The 17,510-nt window shown below is 36.5% G+C and overlaps 2 protein-coding genes across 11 annotated transcripts; both read left to right on the forward strand.

Annotated features, from left to right (window-relative positions):
• Positions 1-6,626: 6,626 nt before the first annotated feature.
• LOC112285401 (trihelix transcription factor GT-3b) lies at positions 6,627-8,877 on the forward strand. The gene is made up of 2 exons (XM_024526202.3): positions 6,627-7,461; positions 7,933-8,877. Exons 1-2 carry the CDS (start codon positions 7,099-7,101, stop codon positions 8,500-8,502), a joined length of 933 nt encoding a protein of 310 aa, XP_024381970.1. The 5' UTR covers positions 6,627-7,098; the 3' UTR covers positions 8,503-8,877.
• A 2,269-nt stretch (positions 8,878-11,146) lies between these two features.
• LOC112285400 (uncharacterized) lies at positions 11,147-16,354 on the forward strand. Of its 10 annotated transcripts, none has more exons than XM_024526196.3 (8): positions 11,147-11,667; positions 11,807-12,006; positions 12,400-12,907; positions 13,237-13,452; positions 13,679-13,771; positions 14,026-14,160; positions 14,459-15,852; positions 15,992-16,354. In XM_024526196.3, the coding sequence occupies exons 2-8, from the start codon at positions 11,830-11,832 to the stop codon at positions 16,172-16,174; spliced, it is 2,706 nt and encodes a 901-aa protein (XP_024381964.1). In that variant the 5' UTR covers positions 11,147-11,667; positions 11,807-11,829; the 3' UTR covers positions 16,175-16,354. The 10 variants fall into 10 exon arrangements, with proteins under 10 accessions (XP_024381964.1, XP_024381963.1, XP_024381965.1 ...); XM_024526195.3 differs by having other exon boundaries at positions 11,810-12,006; XM_024526197.3 differs by having other exon boundaries at positions 11,147-11,428.
• Positions 16,355-17,510: the final 1,156 nt, after the last annotated feature.

The raw sequence follows: 17,510 nt of genomic DNA on the forward strand, positions 1-17,510 counted from the left end.
TATTACAAATAATAGAAATAAAAAAATCAGTTTGGGAGAAAGCAATAAGAATCTCTTCACAAATTCCACGAAATAATGCTGCTCTGAAGTAGAATATTCTAAATCACATCCCTCACACACACACACACGTGTATATATATATATATATATATATATATAATTGCATGAATATCCTTTGGTTTATGGGCTCATAACTTCTCACTCAGATATGGAATGGGTGTCCGTATATGGGGTCTAAAAAATAACAATATTAATAAGGAAACAATGTGGTTTACTTCTTCATTGAGCTTCTTTTTCTTTTCTTATCTTCTTTTCCTAAAACTTATCAAAGTTGATAGAAGAACTTGTGAACGCTTGTGCAGATAATTTAGTAGTTTGGTGTTAAGATGGATGAATTGCCAAGATTTTTCAACTTCTGAGAGTTGAATCCTGAATAAAGTTGTGGCCTGTTTCACTGTGTTGGTGTTTGAACTTTTCAATGAAGATATGTTGGATAATGTTTTTGATTATTTGATTTTTTTAACTACATATTATCACTATATATATATATATATATATATATATATTTATTGGTATATGGGTGCAATTCCACCAAAAGTTCACGATTTTATACAAGGGCTTGAAAACAACCTCAACACTCAAGAAATATGCTTTACATAGGTTAAACAAAAATAGCCTTCAAATTGTGAACTAAAACTATGGAGATTCTCTACATAAGAATTAAGGACATGTGTTGGGATTATGCGTAGTTCCTTTTCCCATGTCTATTAAAAGATGTGTGGGTTTAGGGGTTTGTTTCCAAAGCACAAGTTTAATGAATCAACAAGGAGATGATTAGGAACTTGCATGCTCGGGGTAAAAGAAGCATGAGATTTTGTTTCCAAAGGTAGTCCTTCCTTTGTTACCACAAGTATTTGTAGAAGTAAAGCTAAGAAATTAAGGGGGGAGTGAGGAATTGGATTTAATGGTACTTCTTAGGGAGCCTTTTATTAATTAAAATGGGCAAACTGATAAACTATTTTAAACTAAAATCTTGCAGGTACAATGTTTGGATTCACATCACATGCCAATTAGTTGTTTGTGACCATGCTCCTCACTAATTATGTTCAAAAACTTATTTGTAATTAAATGATCAATAATGAATGAACCTCTATTTTTTTTTTATTATTTTTTTTTTTTTATAAAACTTGGGACGGGGGATTACAGCAGGTGGTGATGATTGTAATACAAAAATTGTGTTGCTGCAGAAATGAGGGGTTTTATTTGTTATAGTTATTGAACAATTGGTACCCCAATCATTCTTTTTCCTTTTCCTTTCCTTCCCTTCCTTCCTGTCTGTGCCCCTAATTTATTTATTTAGTTTTTTTGATTTGATGGTTAATTAAAGGCTTGTGTAGCATAAATACACAGCACATTGAATGCTCACATGACAATAGCAACAAGCAAACTAAGTATTGTAGTGGTAGTAAGAATATATATAAAAAAAAAATCAAAAAAATCAAACAAACCAACACTGCTCATGAAGAATATAAGTGAAAGGAGATTGTGAAATGAAGAAAAGGGTCAAATAAATAAATAAATAAATAAAACCATCCAACAATTGATTGAATGAATGAACGAATGAATGAATGAATGATGATGCATGGATGGATGGACAAATAGTTATAGAGTGTTGGGATTGTGTGGATGAATCAAGGTCACTCACCAGTTCCATTCATCCAACTGGACCTGCTTCAAACCAACGAGTTTAGTCCAGCAAAAGTATAAAACTCAACTGTGATTCTTGCTTCTCAATGACTAAAATAAACTTACTTTTATAATTAGAATTATGATGAAATTTATTTTTATTCCAATTTACAATCAGATTTTATACCACTTTAGGTTAAGAGGCACTATTATTTTGGAAATTCGTGCATACTTGTGTATCCATGTATGCTTTTGAAAAAAGAGAATGATATAATAGATTTGTTTGAGTACTTTTGAATAAAATAAAGTATATTAATAAATATTTTACATTTATACATACATACATACATACATACATACATACATACAGAAATATTGTTTATAATATTTATATTAATCTTTGTGTTTATATTTATCTAGAAATAAACAATGTGGATTCATTTTAAAATTAAACTAAACTAACATATATATATATACATATATATATGTATGCAAACACGTGTGTGCAATTGAGCACACAACTTTTACTTTGAGGATTTTTATTAAAGAATGATGACCTGAAAATGTGAAAACTGTGGCTGTTTATTTGCATGTATTTTCTTTTTCTATCGAAAACAATTAAAGACTCAAAACAGTACAAACTACAATCTAATTTGGTTTTTTGCATAAGCTTGCTTACAATTCATCATGAATGAGATCAACACATTTCATATTTTTGTAAAATTTCAACCCATTTTTGTATAAAAGTATTTTAAAATATTATATTTTTAAACATAAATATATAACTATATATAAATATACACACATATGCATATTTTATTTTATTAATTTTTATTCACATAAAATTTATGTAATTAGAATCAAATCAAATTTATATATATTTTTAATGAAATATAAATTATGAAAATACGTGTAAACATACATAAACATATAAACGTCTTTATTTCAAGTAGTCATTTGCATATGATTAAAATTAATGCATTTGATTCTCCTTTGTAACTTTTGGGATAAATATTGTTTTCATGATATTAATATTTACAATGGATAATGACCAAATACAATTTATCATTCTTGAATCATTGACTATACCCATGATTTTTTTTTTTATTCATGTTTAATAAGACTGGTTTTAAAAAGTTAATGTAAATTATTTTATTATTTTATTCTCTATTGATTTTTGTTCTTAATTTTGCTACTATGAATTCCAACGTTGCAGTACTTGTCTGACTTAAATTTTTTGACTCTCCTCACAACCACAAATGTAAGTGTTTCTTTTCTTCCAGAATTTCTCAGTTTATTATTATTATTATTGTGTCAAATTAAGTCTCATTCCATATGTTGCATTTCACAAAAAAATTAGGTCTCATTTCACTGATTCTTTTAAAATACATTTTTATGACAAATAGGTTTTACAACAAAATTATTGAATCTTACATGAATATGAGAAGCTTACTTTTTTTAGGAAATTATTGAATCTTACCAGGTTTAGGAAATTTGAGAAGCTTCAACTTTGTTCAAAATGTAGACACTTTTGTAGAAATGCAAACTCTCTCTCTTGCTTTTTCTTGAGGAACCGCAGAGATTTTTTTATTTTTATTTTTATTTGGGGGGGGGGGTACTAACTGAGCGGTTGACATGTATTAATATGGTTAATGGGATGTGACAAATGTAACTTTTAAGAAAGTATTTCAATCTTGTGATTTTCATTCTTTGCAGTAAGCTTTGATAAAGTCTAGAAGAAAAGATGAAGTATTACATTCTTTATTGAATCCAGGTTCAATGTCTTAACAATTTGTTCTTCAAATATTAACATTGGTAATCACAATGGATTAATTTTTAGTTGCAAGTGACTTTTTACAATCTAAGATATTTTAGATGTTGATGACTTTTGGGTGGCTTTAATAACATATTTAGTTTGAATAATTGACATAATTTATTGTGTCAATATTTAAAAAACTGAAGCTCAAATCAGCAGTCTTGTTAAGTTTAATAAATCTAATATCATAGCAACATGTTAACAATATTCAACTTTTAAGGATTTGTGTAAACAGTGATGAAAACGTTACAAGATTACGTTAGGTCTAATATTATACAGTACAACAATATTTATTTTCATTAATGATTATATCTCCTTTTCACTTATGAACTTTTCTTATATAATATTTATCAGTCTTTTTGATTTTGAACTGAAAGTTGCAGAAACAAAGTGATTTGTTCTTTTTAACTGTAAATTCATACAATTTAGCAACAATCATGTATATATATATATATATATATATATATACATATATATTCCGAGGCATTAATTTATATAAGATTGAATTACTTAATTTTTTTTAATAAATAAAAATAGAGTTGAATTTAAGGGATATATCATGTATAATAAATAAGACACGTAGTACTTTTAAATAAAAGAATCTTCATAAATAAAGATTTATTTGTATGAGATTAATGTTTGCTACATTATGCATATTTTATAAATATCATGACATGAATTAATTTGACATCTAATCCTGAAGCATTTGTATTAAACAAACAGTTCTGGATTTGTTCATTAAAATGGAATGCATTCTTTTTTCATTTTGGATTTAATATTCACATACGTCTAATTTTTTTATTCATTGCGACCAACTGGTATCTGTCATTGAAAATTTTCTGATTGGATAACTTTATTTTTATTTTTATGTCTGTCCTTAAATTTCGTGGATTGGATGAGTTTTTGAGAAAGGACATTATTATTTTACTAAGAAAGATTCAAGCTTAAAAATAAAAAAAATGAAATTTTATTTATGAAATAATTGAAAGGATGTTTATTCTAAACTGAAAATTTAACCTTGAATGTGCATTACAGGTTTGCACCCTCTAGAATTTTTTTCTGAAGTTCAAACTTACCTGAAATGAGAAATCAAAATTCTCAATCGTTGAAAATTAATAACTTTGTAAACATATTTTAAAACACTGTATTGATAATAGTTTATTATAATATCAAAAGTTCAACACTAAATGAACACAAATAAATAATTACAATTTCTCATATATTCATTATGTATTTTTTCAATAATATTATGCATATTATCCAAATTTTAATAATTATAAATATACTAATAAATAGCATCTAGATCTCAGAAATCATTTTAATTGCTAAATGGTTTCCTTTCAGTGTGTATATATATTAGAAAGGAGATCCATTTAGCAAGCTAGATGTTTACTAAGACCAAAAATATCTCACATAAAGGTTGGAAAATATTTCAAAAAACTCAACCAATCATACATCAATCAACATTCAATCAATCAAGAAAATTTTACAACCCGCACTAATTTTATTCAACCAATCAATGTCCCTTACTATGACTAAAAATAAACTAAAAAATCAGTGCTATGTTAGCTAAGTGTGGGTCATATTCATTTGCACCACTCCTACTATTGTTATTGCTGTTAGCATGGCCTTCTCCATCCTCTAAGCCTAGTAATTGGATAACTTGGTAGTAATTAGGTTTTACCACCCTATTATTCCAACAAATGGGATTTTTTGATGCTCCAAGCAAAAGTATGTTAGTTGATTATATATATTACTAAAAATAAAAAATATATTCTTTAATCATTTTCCTTGATTACATTTCCACAATCATATTATAATTGTTGCATTAATTTCAATGTAGACAAATTAAAAAATATATATAGAATAAAGAAAGATTAGTATCATTATCATCATCTTTACTACTACTATTATTATTCCAACATGTAATTAGTTTTAATATCTATATATATATATATATATATATAGGAGGAAATGATAAAGCGACATAAATTTTTAGTAAAGCAATCCACTCTATCTTAAGCATCATTGCACCCTTAAAACCCACATTCCTGTTTCCAACCATTGTTAGAGATGGAGGGGGGAGACTAGGAACATGACGAACAAGGGCGATGGTTGGGAATAGAGAAACGGCTAAGAATAGGGTATGTAGGTTGATTTAGTAAAACTTTGGGTTTTTTTTATCATTTTATTCCACGTATATATTTATATATATATATATATATATATATATATATATATAAACTATAGATTCAACAATAAATCACTTACCAAACCACATCACAATCTTACATTCCAATATCAATGTCCATTTATTTTCAATTTAAAATATTCATACATAAGAACAAACAACCATCTCCTAAAAAACCACATACACATACACACACATAAACCTTTAAAAAAAATACACACATGAAATAGTCCAGCAAACGAATTAGAAACTAGAAGCAAGGAAGTACAAAACCACACACACGCACATTCACTCTAAGACACAACAATTAGGACATAATGTGAAGAATGGAACTCACGGAGAACATGTGCGCTTCAACTCCCCAGGGCCGAGGGAACGCTGTGAACGGTGGGATCAAACGTAACTAACAAACGAATGGAACAAACACTGTCGACGAATGAAAACGAGCGATTCATTGTAGAGAACACGAATGAATGTGCGAACGAACGTGGCATCAGAATCTTCCACGCTACTGTACTCTACTATAGTAATATACTCTTTGTTATACCATACTCTACTCTCTAGTCTACTCACTACTCTACAGCACCGTGGCCATGGCCGAAGGGGAGGAGGGAGGAAAAGGCCATGGCCATGGCCGAAGGGGAGGAGGGAGGAAAAGGCCATGGCCATGGCCGAAGGGGAGGAGGGAGGAAAAGGCCATGGCCATGGCCGAAGGGGAGGAGGGAGGAAAAGGCCATGGCCATGGCCGAAGGGGAGGAGGGAGGAAAAGGCCATGGCCATGGCCGAAGGGGAGGAGGGAGGAAAAGGCCATGGCCATGGCCGAAGGGGAGGAGGGAGGAAAAGGCCATGGCCATGGCCGAAGGGGAGGAGGGAGGAAAAGGCCATGGCCATGGCCGAAGGGGAGGAGGGAGGAAAAGGCCATGGCCATGGCCATGGCGGTGGCCCTTGCCTTCCCTTTCACACTCGATGCTTCACTTTCTCTCCTGACGGAGGGACGGACGGTCAGAGAGGAGGAGGAGGAGGAGGAGGACGGGGGGATGCCATGGATGATGGTACAGTCGCAGCCCGGATGCAATGCAGCCTGACGGCGATGGTGCAGTGTGGTGGAATTTCATAATCAGGACTAGGAAGGAAGGAAGGAAGGAAGGAAGGAAGGGAGGAGCAGGAGGAGGGAGGGAGGAGGAGCTTGGCTATGGCGTAACTAACCAATCGGGTAGGGTTTGGAAACTCATTCGTGGTGGTGGTGGTGGTGGTGATAGGGTTGTTGCGGGGCATGGTTTAGGAATAAGGAGAGCATTGGTGGTTGGTTGCAAAGAGTGAGGGAGGGAGGGAGACAAGGGGATGGATTACAGTGCGTTGTGAATAGCAGAGGGCGTGAGGGGGAAGAATTGAGCGTCGGGGTGAAATGGCGTATGCGATGCGGCCGCCGCAGACAGGGCTGATGGGGGATCACTTGACGATTATGACGAGCGTGCCGAATATAGCGCCCTTGGCGACCATGCAAAGCGCCTCGGACATGGCCGGGGAGTCGGTAGTGACGCCGGACGGGCGGAGAGGGGTCAAGAAGGAGGACCGCATCCCGCAATGGGGGTACCACGAGACGAAGGAGTTTATTGCCATCCGCGCGGAGCTCGAGAAGGATTTCACGCAGACTAAGCGGAACAAGACGTTGTGGGAGCTCATCTCCGGGAAGATGAAGGAGAAGTCGTACCGGCGAAGCGCGGATCAGTGCAAGTGTAAATGGAAGAACCTCGTCAATCGATATAAGGTTTGTTAATTCGAAACTGTCTTGGTTTTTGTGGGTTTGTGGCTTTCGTAGGGGAGATGTTTTACTTGTAAATGCAGTCCAGTTAATTTTTTCTCTGCTTGTGATGTTTTTGTTTTTCCTCTATTCATTGGGTAATCTTGTCTTTTGATCTTTGCAGCGATCGTTGTGTCTCATTGCTTGTTGAGAAGAGTTGTTGAAGGTTCATTTGTGTTGCAATCAAACGCTCAATTTTTATATTTGTTGAGCGCTTGCTAAATACTAATTACATTTTGGGTCCACGTTGCATGTTTGTGCTGTGTCATTGGGGTTTCAACTCGATTATGGCCATTGATTGATTGATTGGTTGGTTGGTTGATTTTAATTTTTTTCGCGGGTATGTACTAGTACTTGTACTCGATGACCGAATGGAGCTTTAGCTTTGTAATTATTTGCAACGGAGGAACTTTAACCTGAGCGTTGCGTAATGTGCAGGGTAAAGAGACATCCGAGCCTGACAATGGGAGACAGTGTCCTTTCTTCGAAGAACTGCATACGATTTTTGTTGAACGAGCGAAGAACATGGATAGGTTGTTACTGGAATCTGAACCCGGCTCTCGGCCAAAGAAGAAGGTCAAGCGGGGAGAACTGAAGCTCTCTGATGAGGACACTGAAGAAGAAGAGGAGAACAAAGACGACGACGAAGATGAGCGTCTACAGCGTCGGAAAAAAAGGAAATCTGACAAAGAGCGGCAGCGCGTGACAGCCGACAAGTATCGGGCTAACAGCATGCAAGAAGTGCTGGAAGATTTTTTCCAGCAGCAGCTGAAGGCTGAGGCTATGTGGCGCGACATTCTGGACAGCCGGGAGATGGACAGGCGTTTGAAGGAGCGAGAGTGGCAGAAGAATATGGAATTCCTCGAACATGATCGGATTGCTCGAGAACATGCATGGCGAGAGCGGGAAGATGAATGGAGAGAGAGGGAGGAGCTGCGTGCCGAGAAGCAAGACGAGATTTTTGCTCAGCTTTTTACAAAATATGCGCAACGAAACGCTTCGAGATAATCCAAGTAGATATACCTTTAGTATATGGGTCTAGAGCATATTCCTAGGACACCTAAGCCATAGGGACAGCATCGCATGAATTGCCGTGTGTGGTGAAGCGCTCGAACATCTAGTTGCAGAAATGACTGTAGCTTCACTGCATCGGCGATGGGCCTTGTGGGGAGAATTGAGTCTCGACTTCCATGCTGATCCATCGCTCAATTATCTTTGCTGTACGTTGTAGATTTACTGTTCATACGAATCGCAGGACTTCAGACCACAGAATTGGATATCCCTTGTAGCTCACAACTTGTTCATGCAACGGCATGTAGTGAAATATCTCGCTACTTTGAACCTTAAAAACGAAGACTGATCCGTTCAAAGTTTTAAGAGCCATTCTGATGGGTATTTAGTATATTTTAATTCTTATGGAATCGTGCCGATCCTCGCACACAAAATAAAGTAGTTGGTGCCGAGTTCAAGGGCGACAGTAAGAATGAAATCTTAGCACTCACGCATTCCCATTCTATGTCTCAGTTCTATTCCGAATCAACAACAGCAAAGTTGCAGATCCTAAGAAACTCTGAAGAGCAAGACAGTATTGTGGTAGGGTGTTGTAGTAGAGACACCTCCTCGGGTCTAAAGCTGGTCAGTGTACCACTAACTATCCGGCGTGATCCGAAAACCAATGCTTAATCCATAGGGTGAAGGATCTCTCCATCAACTGGAAGGGTACGTTTGGAGGCGAGGTCGAGAATGCAATTTCCAAGGAAGGAGTTGGATACTTTGTAGGGCGAATCCTGGCACAGTCGCACGCCAATTTATAGGGTTGCGAGCTTCATTATTCATCGCATCGGAAATCTCGAGGTTGGAGGTATCCAGGCAAGGGTGCTTTTTCTAAACGTGGAGAAAAATAATACGTTGGGTATCACTGTGCTCACAATTACTATTGTCAGGATAATTTCATTAACATGATTTTGTGGGGATACACAGATGGCTATGTTTTTAAAACCAGAAGGGTTTTTACTGCAATTCGTATTCCACAAAATGATCAGAGCTCTGTTCGAAATATCCACGTTGTGTGAATGTGAAACGGCACTCTGTGGGTGAAAATCGAAGATCTGAGACTAAAATTACGATGATTGATGCATCTTTCCAGTGCCACAGGCGTGATGGCCGTGTCCGATTCCCTAAACAGAACTCATGCTTTGCTTCTTCACGTTGGCTGATTCGTAGAATCGGCGGGAATTGTTCAGAAATGGGGCTTACACTGTAGGAAAGGTTTGCCAGCAAAAATTTGCAAGACCGTATCACTCAGAGCAATCCTTATTTCACTACACAAGTTTGGGGTTTAGATTGCCTGTAACGGGATGAACAGCAAAGAATGTGTTGCAAGCATTAGGATTTTGAATCTCCAGATTTTGGAGTTTTCATGCAACTAATACCCGTAAAATCGACGAAGAGTGTGCATGAGAGGCTTTTGGGTAGTTTCATCTGTTCAAGAAAAACTGGTACTGAGCGCTCGAATTTTCAAACATGACGTCGATCTGTGGTGGGAACCTAATGTTTTGGTCTTCTCTTACAATCCTGCGCTGGTTGCCTTTTCAATTCGCGCGGTTCGTGTAGCCACGCCTTTTATAGCAGCAAGACTGCGGCTCCCGATTCATTTCTTTGGACATCCTCTGTCTGAGGCACCAAGAGCGAGGGATCAGTAGACCTTGTGAAGAGTCGGTTCGATCACTCTTTAGACACGCTGCAATGACATAGACAATCAGGATCCCAGTCCTGAATCCATCCCTTCGCAGCGAAAAACGGCGTTCACGAATGCACTGAGTTGTTCATCGTCGGAGTTCGAACTTTCCCGACACGTTTTCAATGTTTATTTGTATGTTTGCAACTCAAGTACACAGCTGATTGCAACGGAATCGCAAAAAAGCAGCAACTCGTGGCACCAGAAATGTAACGAGAGCGAAACATTTTTCCGTTCTTCGTACGCTGGAATCACTCGAAACACGACGCGACTCTGTGGAGCCACACACCGCAACAACACAACGCAATTTCCAGCTTCAAGAAAACGAACACCATGCACCTCCTCCATCGTCACCACGCTAGCTTTTCACCCAAAAGCAAGCTCCTAAACAACTGCGTTTCGAGTTGCCTACAACATTCAACACAGCGGGGAAATCCTTGCCATCGTAAAGCTGGCTCACGTTTCAAGATCAGTGCGTCTAACGGTTGCATCTGAAGTTGAAGTCCAGCTCAGATCGCTTCGAATACAAACCGCGACAAAAGCCCCCAGAAACCTCACATCACTGTTAGGGGAAAGGATTACGGTGACCAAGACACACCACTATCCGAAGAGAATGTTCGTCCGGTGGAACTGATCCCCACCCCACGAGGAGGAAAGGTTTGCTTGGCTTGGCTTCGCTTTCTCCGAAAGCATCACGGTTTGGATTTATCCCGGACTATTTGTGGTGATGGACGACCAAGTCACCGGGTCCCGCATTTAGAGACGGACCGATTCAACACGGGCGTGGTCCAATCGAAGCGAATTTCTCGCAGCTCAGCTCATCCCTTTGACTCCCATGGATTTCTTGTTCTGTTCCCTCGGGCAATCGAATCTCCCATGCACATACACACACACACACACGAGGACTTTCTTTCCCCTCCCCCCAGCTTTGAAAATTTCCAGCACCCCCCGAGAACTGAAAGCTTCTTGAGGCTTCTCATGCGTGGAAGGGCCAAGGGGGATGTCTTCATAGCAAGAGCTACTTGAGAGCTGGATTGCCGTGCACGATTGGCATGACGTGAATGATTGGCACGATTTCTGTTCTTTGAACGACCAGTTCTTGGGTTAATCGTTGCGTTAATCTGGTCTTTTTCTGCTTTTTTTTCTCTCATGGGGGAGAAGCTTGATTAGGTTACTTAATTCCAATAAGTGCCCAAGGTTGGTTCCTGGGTCTTCGGACCCCCCTCCCCGCAATCTGCTCCCAGCTTTTTCCGTAGTTTTCAAAATTTTGAGTGGCTCAGAACGTTGAGACTGTTCACTAGGGTTTTCCGGCCTTTTCTCTGTCCCGTTTGCGAGCTTTACCCTGGTTGTCTCTTGAAGTGAACGCCAGTCACTTTCCGTCCAGCAATGAATCAATGGTGTAGCGGCTCTGAATTCGCTCTTCCTGGAAGCTCGAGGTGCGACTGAGATTGTATAGTAATCTTGCAGCTTAGGATTGGAAGAGAAAAAGATTAAAAAAATGATATAGAGTGGGAGCGTTTTTCATTTCGAATAGCGAATCTTGCTTGGAGAGTGAAGAATCGTGGGTTGGTGCAGTAGATGTCAGCAAGTTGGAGGTGATGGAAGATGAAGGGGAAGCTAGCTCAGCGTCGGGAAGGGTTGAAATGTCGGGAGAAGGGGATGTTTGTGAGAACTCGAGCAGAGAGGATTCAAAGCTTGCCGAGGACACCAGTATTGAGCAACAAGGCGACGCTAGCGTGGAGAAGCTTACAGAGCCTGAAGTTGCTACCTCACACGTATTGCAATCCCCGTTTTTCGTTTTGTCGTTTTTTCCTATTCAATCAGCTAGAAGAATTTTGCTTGAATTTTCTTCACTCGCCAATCCGGGTCGAGGATTCGGGGGGGGGGGGGGGGGGGGGGGGGGTTGTTTATCTGGAATGGCGGGCTAAGTCAATTTGTTTTTGCAATTATCGGTAGCTCGACACAAGGAGCTCTCTGTTCTGTTGAACCAGTTCTTTGTTGAATTCGTAAATCTCCAGCCATCGCCCTCGCTTTCAATTGACTTCTATGGAATGATGTAGCAAAGATTGCTTACTTTTTTGCTTCGAGATTAGAAAATGACGTAGAATTCCCAACCACAAACTGGGTTAGAAAATGATTCCTTCAACAAACTTGGATGTGGGTTGCAGAATCCAGGGGAAAGCACGGATGCGAGTGAGAAGAAGAACTTCCCCACGTTCACATCGGGGAAGCGAAAACCCGAGCTGGAGGATCTTCAGGAAGCAAATTCCATCCGTAATGACGAGCGAGGGGATTCAGGAGGAGCTGTACATAAGAGTGAATCAACACCGATTGCTACTACTGGCAACGAAGGCAGCGCCAGTGCGACAAGGGACGCAGAGGAGGATCCAGTGCAGGAGGTCATAGAAGCTGGGTCCTTCGTGGGCACTGACGATCAGTCCGAGCGATCCCCGGCAGATGACGTTTCGGAGGCATCATCATCCTTCGTGCACGTCTCCAGAGGAGGGTATGAGGAGCGGAGCACGCCGCAGCTGGAAGACAAGGAGAGCAGCAGCAGCAGCAGCCTAGAGAAGGAATGCGAGTCTGTGGTGATGGAGATTGCGGAGCGCCTCTCGCAGCTGCGTAGCATCGGCAAGTCTGCAGAATCCGCCCGGAAGTATAACTTGGAGCCTCCAGGTATAATCCTCGCCACAGTGTTTGCTCTTTTCTCTATTCTATTCTATCCCACCAAACCCGGTGCTTGCATGCTGTTCTCGGCGTCTAGAGAGAGACTTGCAGGTCTGTGTCGGTGTTGAGGGTCAAGAAAGGTGGAGAGATGAACCCATGAACATGAATTCAACTTGTGTTTTACAAATTCATTGACCTGAGTCCCATTCCAGGAAGTTATTTTAACAGAATTGTGTCGTGTTTTTGTTAAGATGTGTTTTTGTTGTGTTTTCTTTTCAAGTCGTGTTTTTTCATTGATTGGGTTTTTATCTTGCTATTGTACAAATATTTTCTATTAGATGCAAATATGGAAGAAGTGGATTTAGACAATGATATGTCAAGTGTGTTGGGACCAAAACGACTTGATTTTGAGGTGATTGATTTTGATCAATTTGGAGTTCAACCGCCGGATTTGCCATTAAGTGAAGACTCCAAGCATGAAGGAAAAAAGACAAAGTTAAACCATGGGATGGTTAGCTTGCATGGCAAAAATGTTGGTGTCGTACTTGAGCAAGGTTGGTCTTTTGCATATTGTTATAGTGTAGTCTTAGTGTATTTTTATTTAATGTTAGGTGGAAAATATTATTGCATTTGATGTTTTGATTAAATTGATTTTTATTTTTTGATTTATAAAATATCAAATTTGTTCATTAAGGATTTGATTATGATTCTATATGTTTCTATCTACTAGAATATTTACACAAAGTAATTATGTTTTATTAACAATTGTGTTATGTGTAGGAATGAAGGAACTACATGACAATCCTAAAAGGACAAGTTCAAAGGAACCATTTGGAAAGAAGCAACTTCGAAAAGATCAAGGTATTGAACATGGTATAGATACTTGCATTATATTCAATAAAATCAATTTTAATGATTTATTGTATTTTTTATTTCAAAAAATAATTATAAATATAATTATCTAATAATTATGCAACATAATGGTTGAACAATATTGATAGAAATATATTTATAAATATAGAATTGAATTAATAATTTAATTTTTTAATTTCAATTTTTTTAATTATTATTTTTGGTATTAAGTGTAAGTGGTAAATATTTTTGGACATGGTTTTGATGATTTTCAGAGAACAAACGAGATTTGGAGTCTCGACTAAGTATTGGTAAAAATTTGGAGTCTAGATTGAGCATTGGAAGCTCCAAGCCTCGACCATTAGAAAGTACTATGAAGTTGAAGAAAGTGAATGAATCTACAATTGGAAGTAAGATTTATTCTACCTATTTATGTTCTTGTTTGATATTATTATTTTTCAATTTTTTTTTTTATAAAGTATTTATTTCATTACATTAAAAAAGATTATATTATAATACTTGTATTATTTTAGGTATTTTTGTTTCAAAGTAACATGTTTTTATTATTTATTTTTATTTTTATCTCATTTTTATAACGTATTATTAAATTGTTGTTTGGTATTTGAAAGCAATAGATAACACTTTAATTAAATTCAATTATTCATCCTAATTATTAACTTTGTCTTTTGGGTGATTATTTTTGTATAGGTCCTATAAGAAAATCAAGCAATAAAATACTTGTAACTCAAAAATCTTCTCCAATTGAAGAAACTCCAAGACGTCATATACATGTAGATCTTAATCAACTCATTCAAAAACAAGCAAGACAACTTGATGCAATTTGCAACCGAGTAGATTTATCTACTGCACAATTAAAGGAGCAATCCAAAAGACATGAAGAATTCAAACTTAAACTTGATGTTGAATGTGGAGAGCGATTACAAAATGAAGTAAAGATGATGGAGTTGCATGAAATATTGCCCACCATGGAGGATAAATTGAAGAGTTTGTATGATCAAGTATCATTATTGAAGGTACAATTTGAGGAGCAAATTGACTTAAAGAACAAGCTTGAAGAACAATTGAAAGAAGATCACAAGGAAAAGATTCATCTTTTTGTACAAATGGAGAAGGAGATTGATGTGAGGAATAAACTTGTAGAAGATTTGCAAAATGAAAACAAAGAAAGGGCATTGCATAGTGCACAATTGGAGCAACAAATAAGGTTGCATGAAGCATTAGAACACAAGCTTGAGGAGGAAAGAATAGAGCGATGGAAAAGTGATGCAAGATTGATGGTGCTTTTTGAGATGCTACCTAATATGGAGAAAAAAATGGGTGAGTTTTCTAACCAAATAGAGTTGTTGATTGTGCAACTTCATGGACAAATCAAGTTTGTAAAAGAACTTGAGGAGAAATTAGACCAAGAATGTAGAAACGGGGGACAACTTATGACAAAGTTAGAAGAGCAAAAAGTTACCTATGAAAGGTTGGTGCACAAACAAGAGGAAGAGATGAAGTTTAGGAAAGAACTTGAAGAGAAGGTGGACCAAAAATGCATGGAGAAGATGCAATATGTGGTGGAAATAGAAGAACAGAAGAAATTGCATGAAGAATTAAGACATCAATTGAAGAAAGAGATTGAATTGAGAAAAGAGCTTGAGGAGAAGTTAAATGAAGAATTTAAATTGCATACAATAAATATGAAGAACCAAAATACAATATATAAAGAATTGGCACAAAAATTAGAAGAAGAGCAACAAGAGCGGCTGAAGTGTGAAATCAACATGAAAGGATATTATGAAAGATTGTCCAACAAGGATGAACAATTAAAGGAGATCCAAGACCATGTCAAGTCATTGGGTGCTCAACTTCAAGAGCAAATAGAGTTGAGAAGGGAACTTTTAGAGAGGTTGGATCAAGATTGGGAGAATAGAAGGGAAAGTGATGCAATGGTATCCAAGCATTCAATGGCATGGTTAGAAGAGAGATTGGAGTTTGCAAAGTTTCTGGAAGAACAAAAAGTGTTGTTGGCAAATCAAATGAAAGAAGCAGGGAAGCAGAAGAATGTGCCCAAGAAGAAAGTTAGATTTCTTCATCATGTAAGCTCACTTCTCAATGAAACTAATTAGTCAATTTGATTTTCTGTTTCTCAATAACAGTCATGAAACTTCTTATTAGACATGTAAGAGCTTTATTTTTCCTCTAACCTTTCTTTTATGTAAAATTACATGATTGAAGGTAAACAATTTGGAGGTGCCATCAAATATCACAAAATCCGCAGACGTTGCAGTCAATGCTAAAGATCAAGCCATAAAGCAAGTATTGTGGACACTGTTTCAAGCCTTGGGTCTAGGTATTGGACTGCTGTACTTCATTGTTTCATACAATGATCACATGTTGATTCCTTTACAACCAACTTAGCTAAATTTCCACTTGGTTTCATTTCATTCATTTTGTCCCTGTACGTTAATTTTGTACCATATACTATACCTTCTATCAAACTTGTAAGTGTATCCTTTGTAACCAGCATAGTATAAGTTGAAAATGACTTGTGGGTTGTGTATTTTATGCAATATAAGATCCTTCAATCTTGTACTTCAATATATCCATGTCTTGTATCTGTTCTTGATGTTATACCATTGATTTTTTTCTTTTGTTTTGGGTTTTTTCAGTTTTTTTTACATGCATTAGGATGGTTTTTTCTAATGGATAAAGATCTTTGATACTTTTGGTTACATTGTATAGTACTGTAAATGCTATGCAAGTGAATCCAATTATTATTATTATTATTATTTTTGCCCCTTCAAACATTTTTGTTGCTACTATATTTTGAAATTCTACGTTTTTTAAGACTTGAAGTTCGTCTGATCATTCAATACTAGTCTCAAATATTTGAATCCTCAAAAATTTTAAACCTTTTATTATATTTTATTTTTACTTTTTATCTGAAACAAGCATGTGTACCACATTTACTCACTGTTAAATAATTTAAGTAGAATTATGGTCAAGATTGCAAGTAATTGTCATTTAATCAGTATCAGTAGTATTTGAAGGGGTCAAAATGTTTTATTCATGTTTGTGCAATTTTTGAATTCATGTTGAAAAACATATACATACATTATTCTGATTTATTATTACTATCATTATTCAATATTATATGTACTTTATATAAAGTGTCATTGTAGGAAGTATATTGTAACATCTATGAAACTATTTATTTTTTTTGAAAAAAAAATCTACATAAATATACTGAAACTTGATTTCGTACGTTTCTGTATTTTAGATGATATTTTCTTTACCCAACACTGTTTTGCAAAAAATAGTTTCTTCAAGTATGTAATTTTTTTTCAATTATGTAATAATTAAGGACTTTAAGAGCTTATATGTGTAGGTTTAAGCGACTTTAAGGATTTCTTTTAAAGAAATATGTAAGCTTGGACTGTCAATTTATCACTTAAATACAAAATATCAAAACAAAAGTCTCAATAGAAAGCTTCTATGTCCCCAATTACATTATGACAAACACCCAACATCAGAAAACATTGACAAACAAATTAATGATAATTTTAAATGTACTTTTTTTCCAACTTCCCATTTGAGTTGTAATATTTTCAACTTGAAAATTTAAATATTCCTGGATAGTCTGGATCTAATTAACAATATAGCACCTACTAATGAACAATTGTTCAAAATCAACATTAAGATACAAATGAATGACTTTATGTCCATCAAAACATCATGATATGTATACATCAAA

The sequence above is a fragment of the Physcomitrium patens genome, chromosome 8 (genome assembly GCF_059467195.1).
Source record: "Physcomitrium patens ecotype Gransden chromosome 8, ASM5946719v1, whole genome shotgun sequence".
Lineage (NCBI taxonomy): Eukaryota > Viridiplantae > Streptophyta > Bryopsida > Funariales > Funariaceae > Physcomitrium > Physcomitrium patens.

Excerpts from the sequence above, each read along its gene's own strand:
- LOC112285401 (XM_024526202.3), top strand. The coding sequence starts at position 7,099 with ATGGCGTATGCGATGCGGCCGCCGCAGACAGGGCTGATGGGGGATCAC. Across the intron at positions 7,462-7,932 it reads ACCTCGTCAATCGATATAAG|GGTAAAGAGACATCCGAGCC; the intron begins GTTTGTTAATTC and ends CGTAATGTGCAG.
- LOC112285400 (XM_024526196.3), top strand. The coding sequence starts at position 11,830 with ATGGAAGATGAAGGGGAAGCTAGCTCAGCGTCGGGAAGGGTTGAAATG. Across the intron at positions 12,007-12,399 it reads CTGAAGTTGCTACCTCACAC|AATCCAGGGGAAAGCACGGA; the intron begins GTATTGCAATCC and ends TGTGGGTTGCAG. Across the intron at positions 13,772-14,025 it reads AGATCAAGGTATTGAACATG|AGAACAAACGAGATTTGGAG; the intron begins GTATAGATACTT and ends GATGATTTTCAG.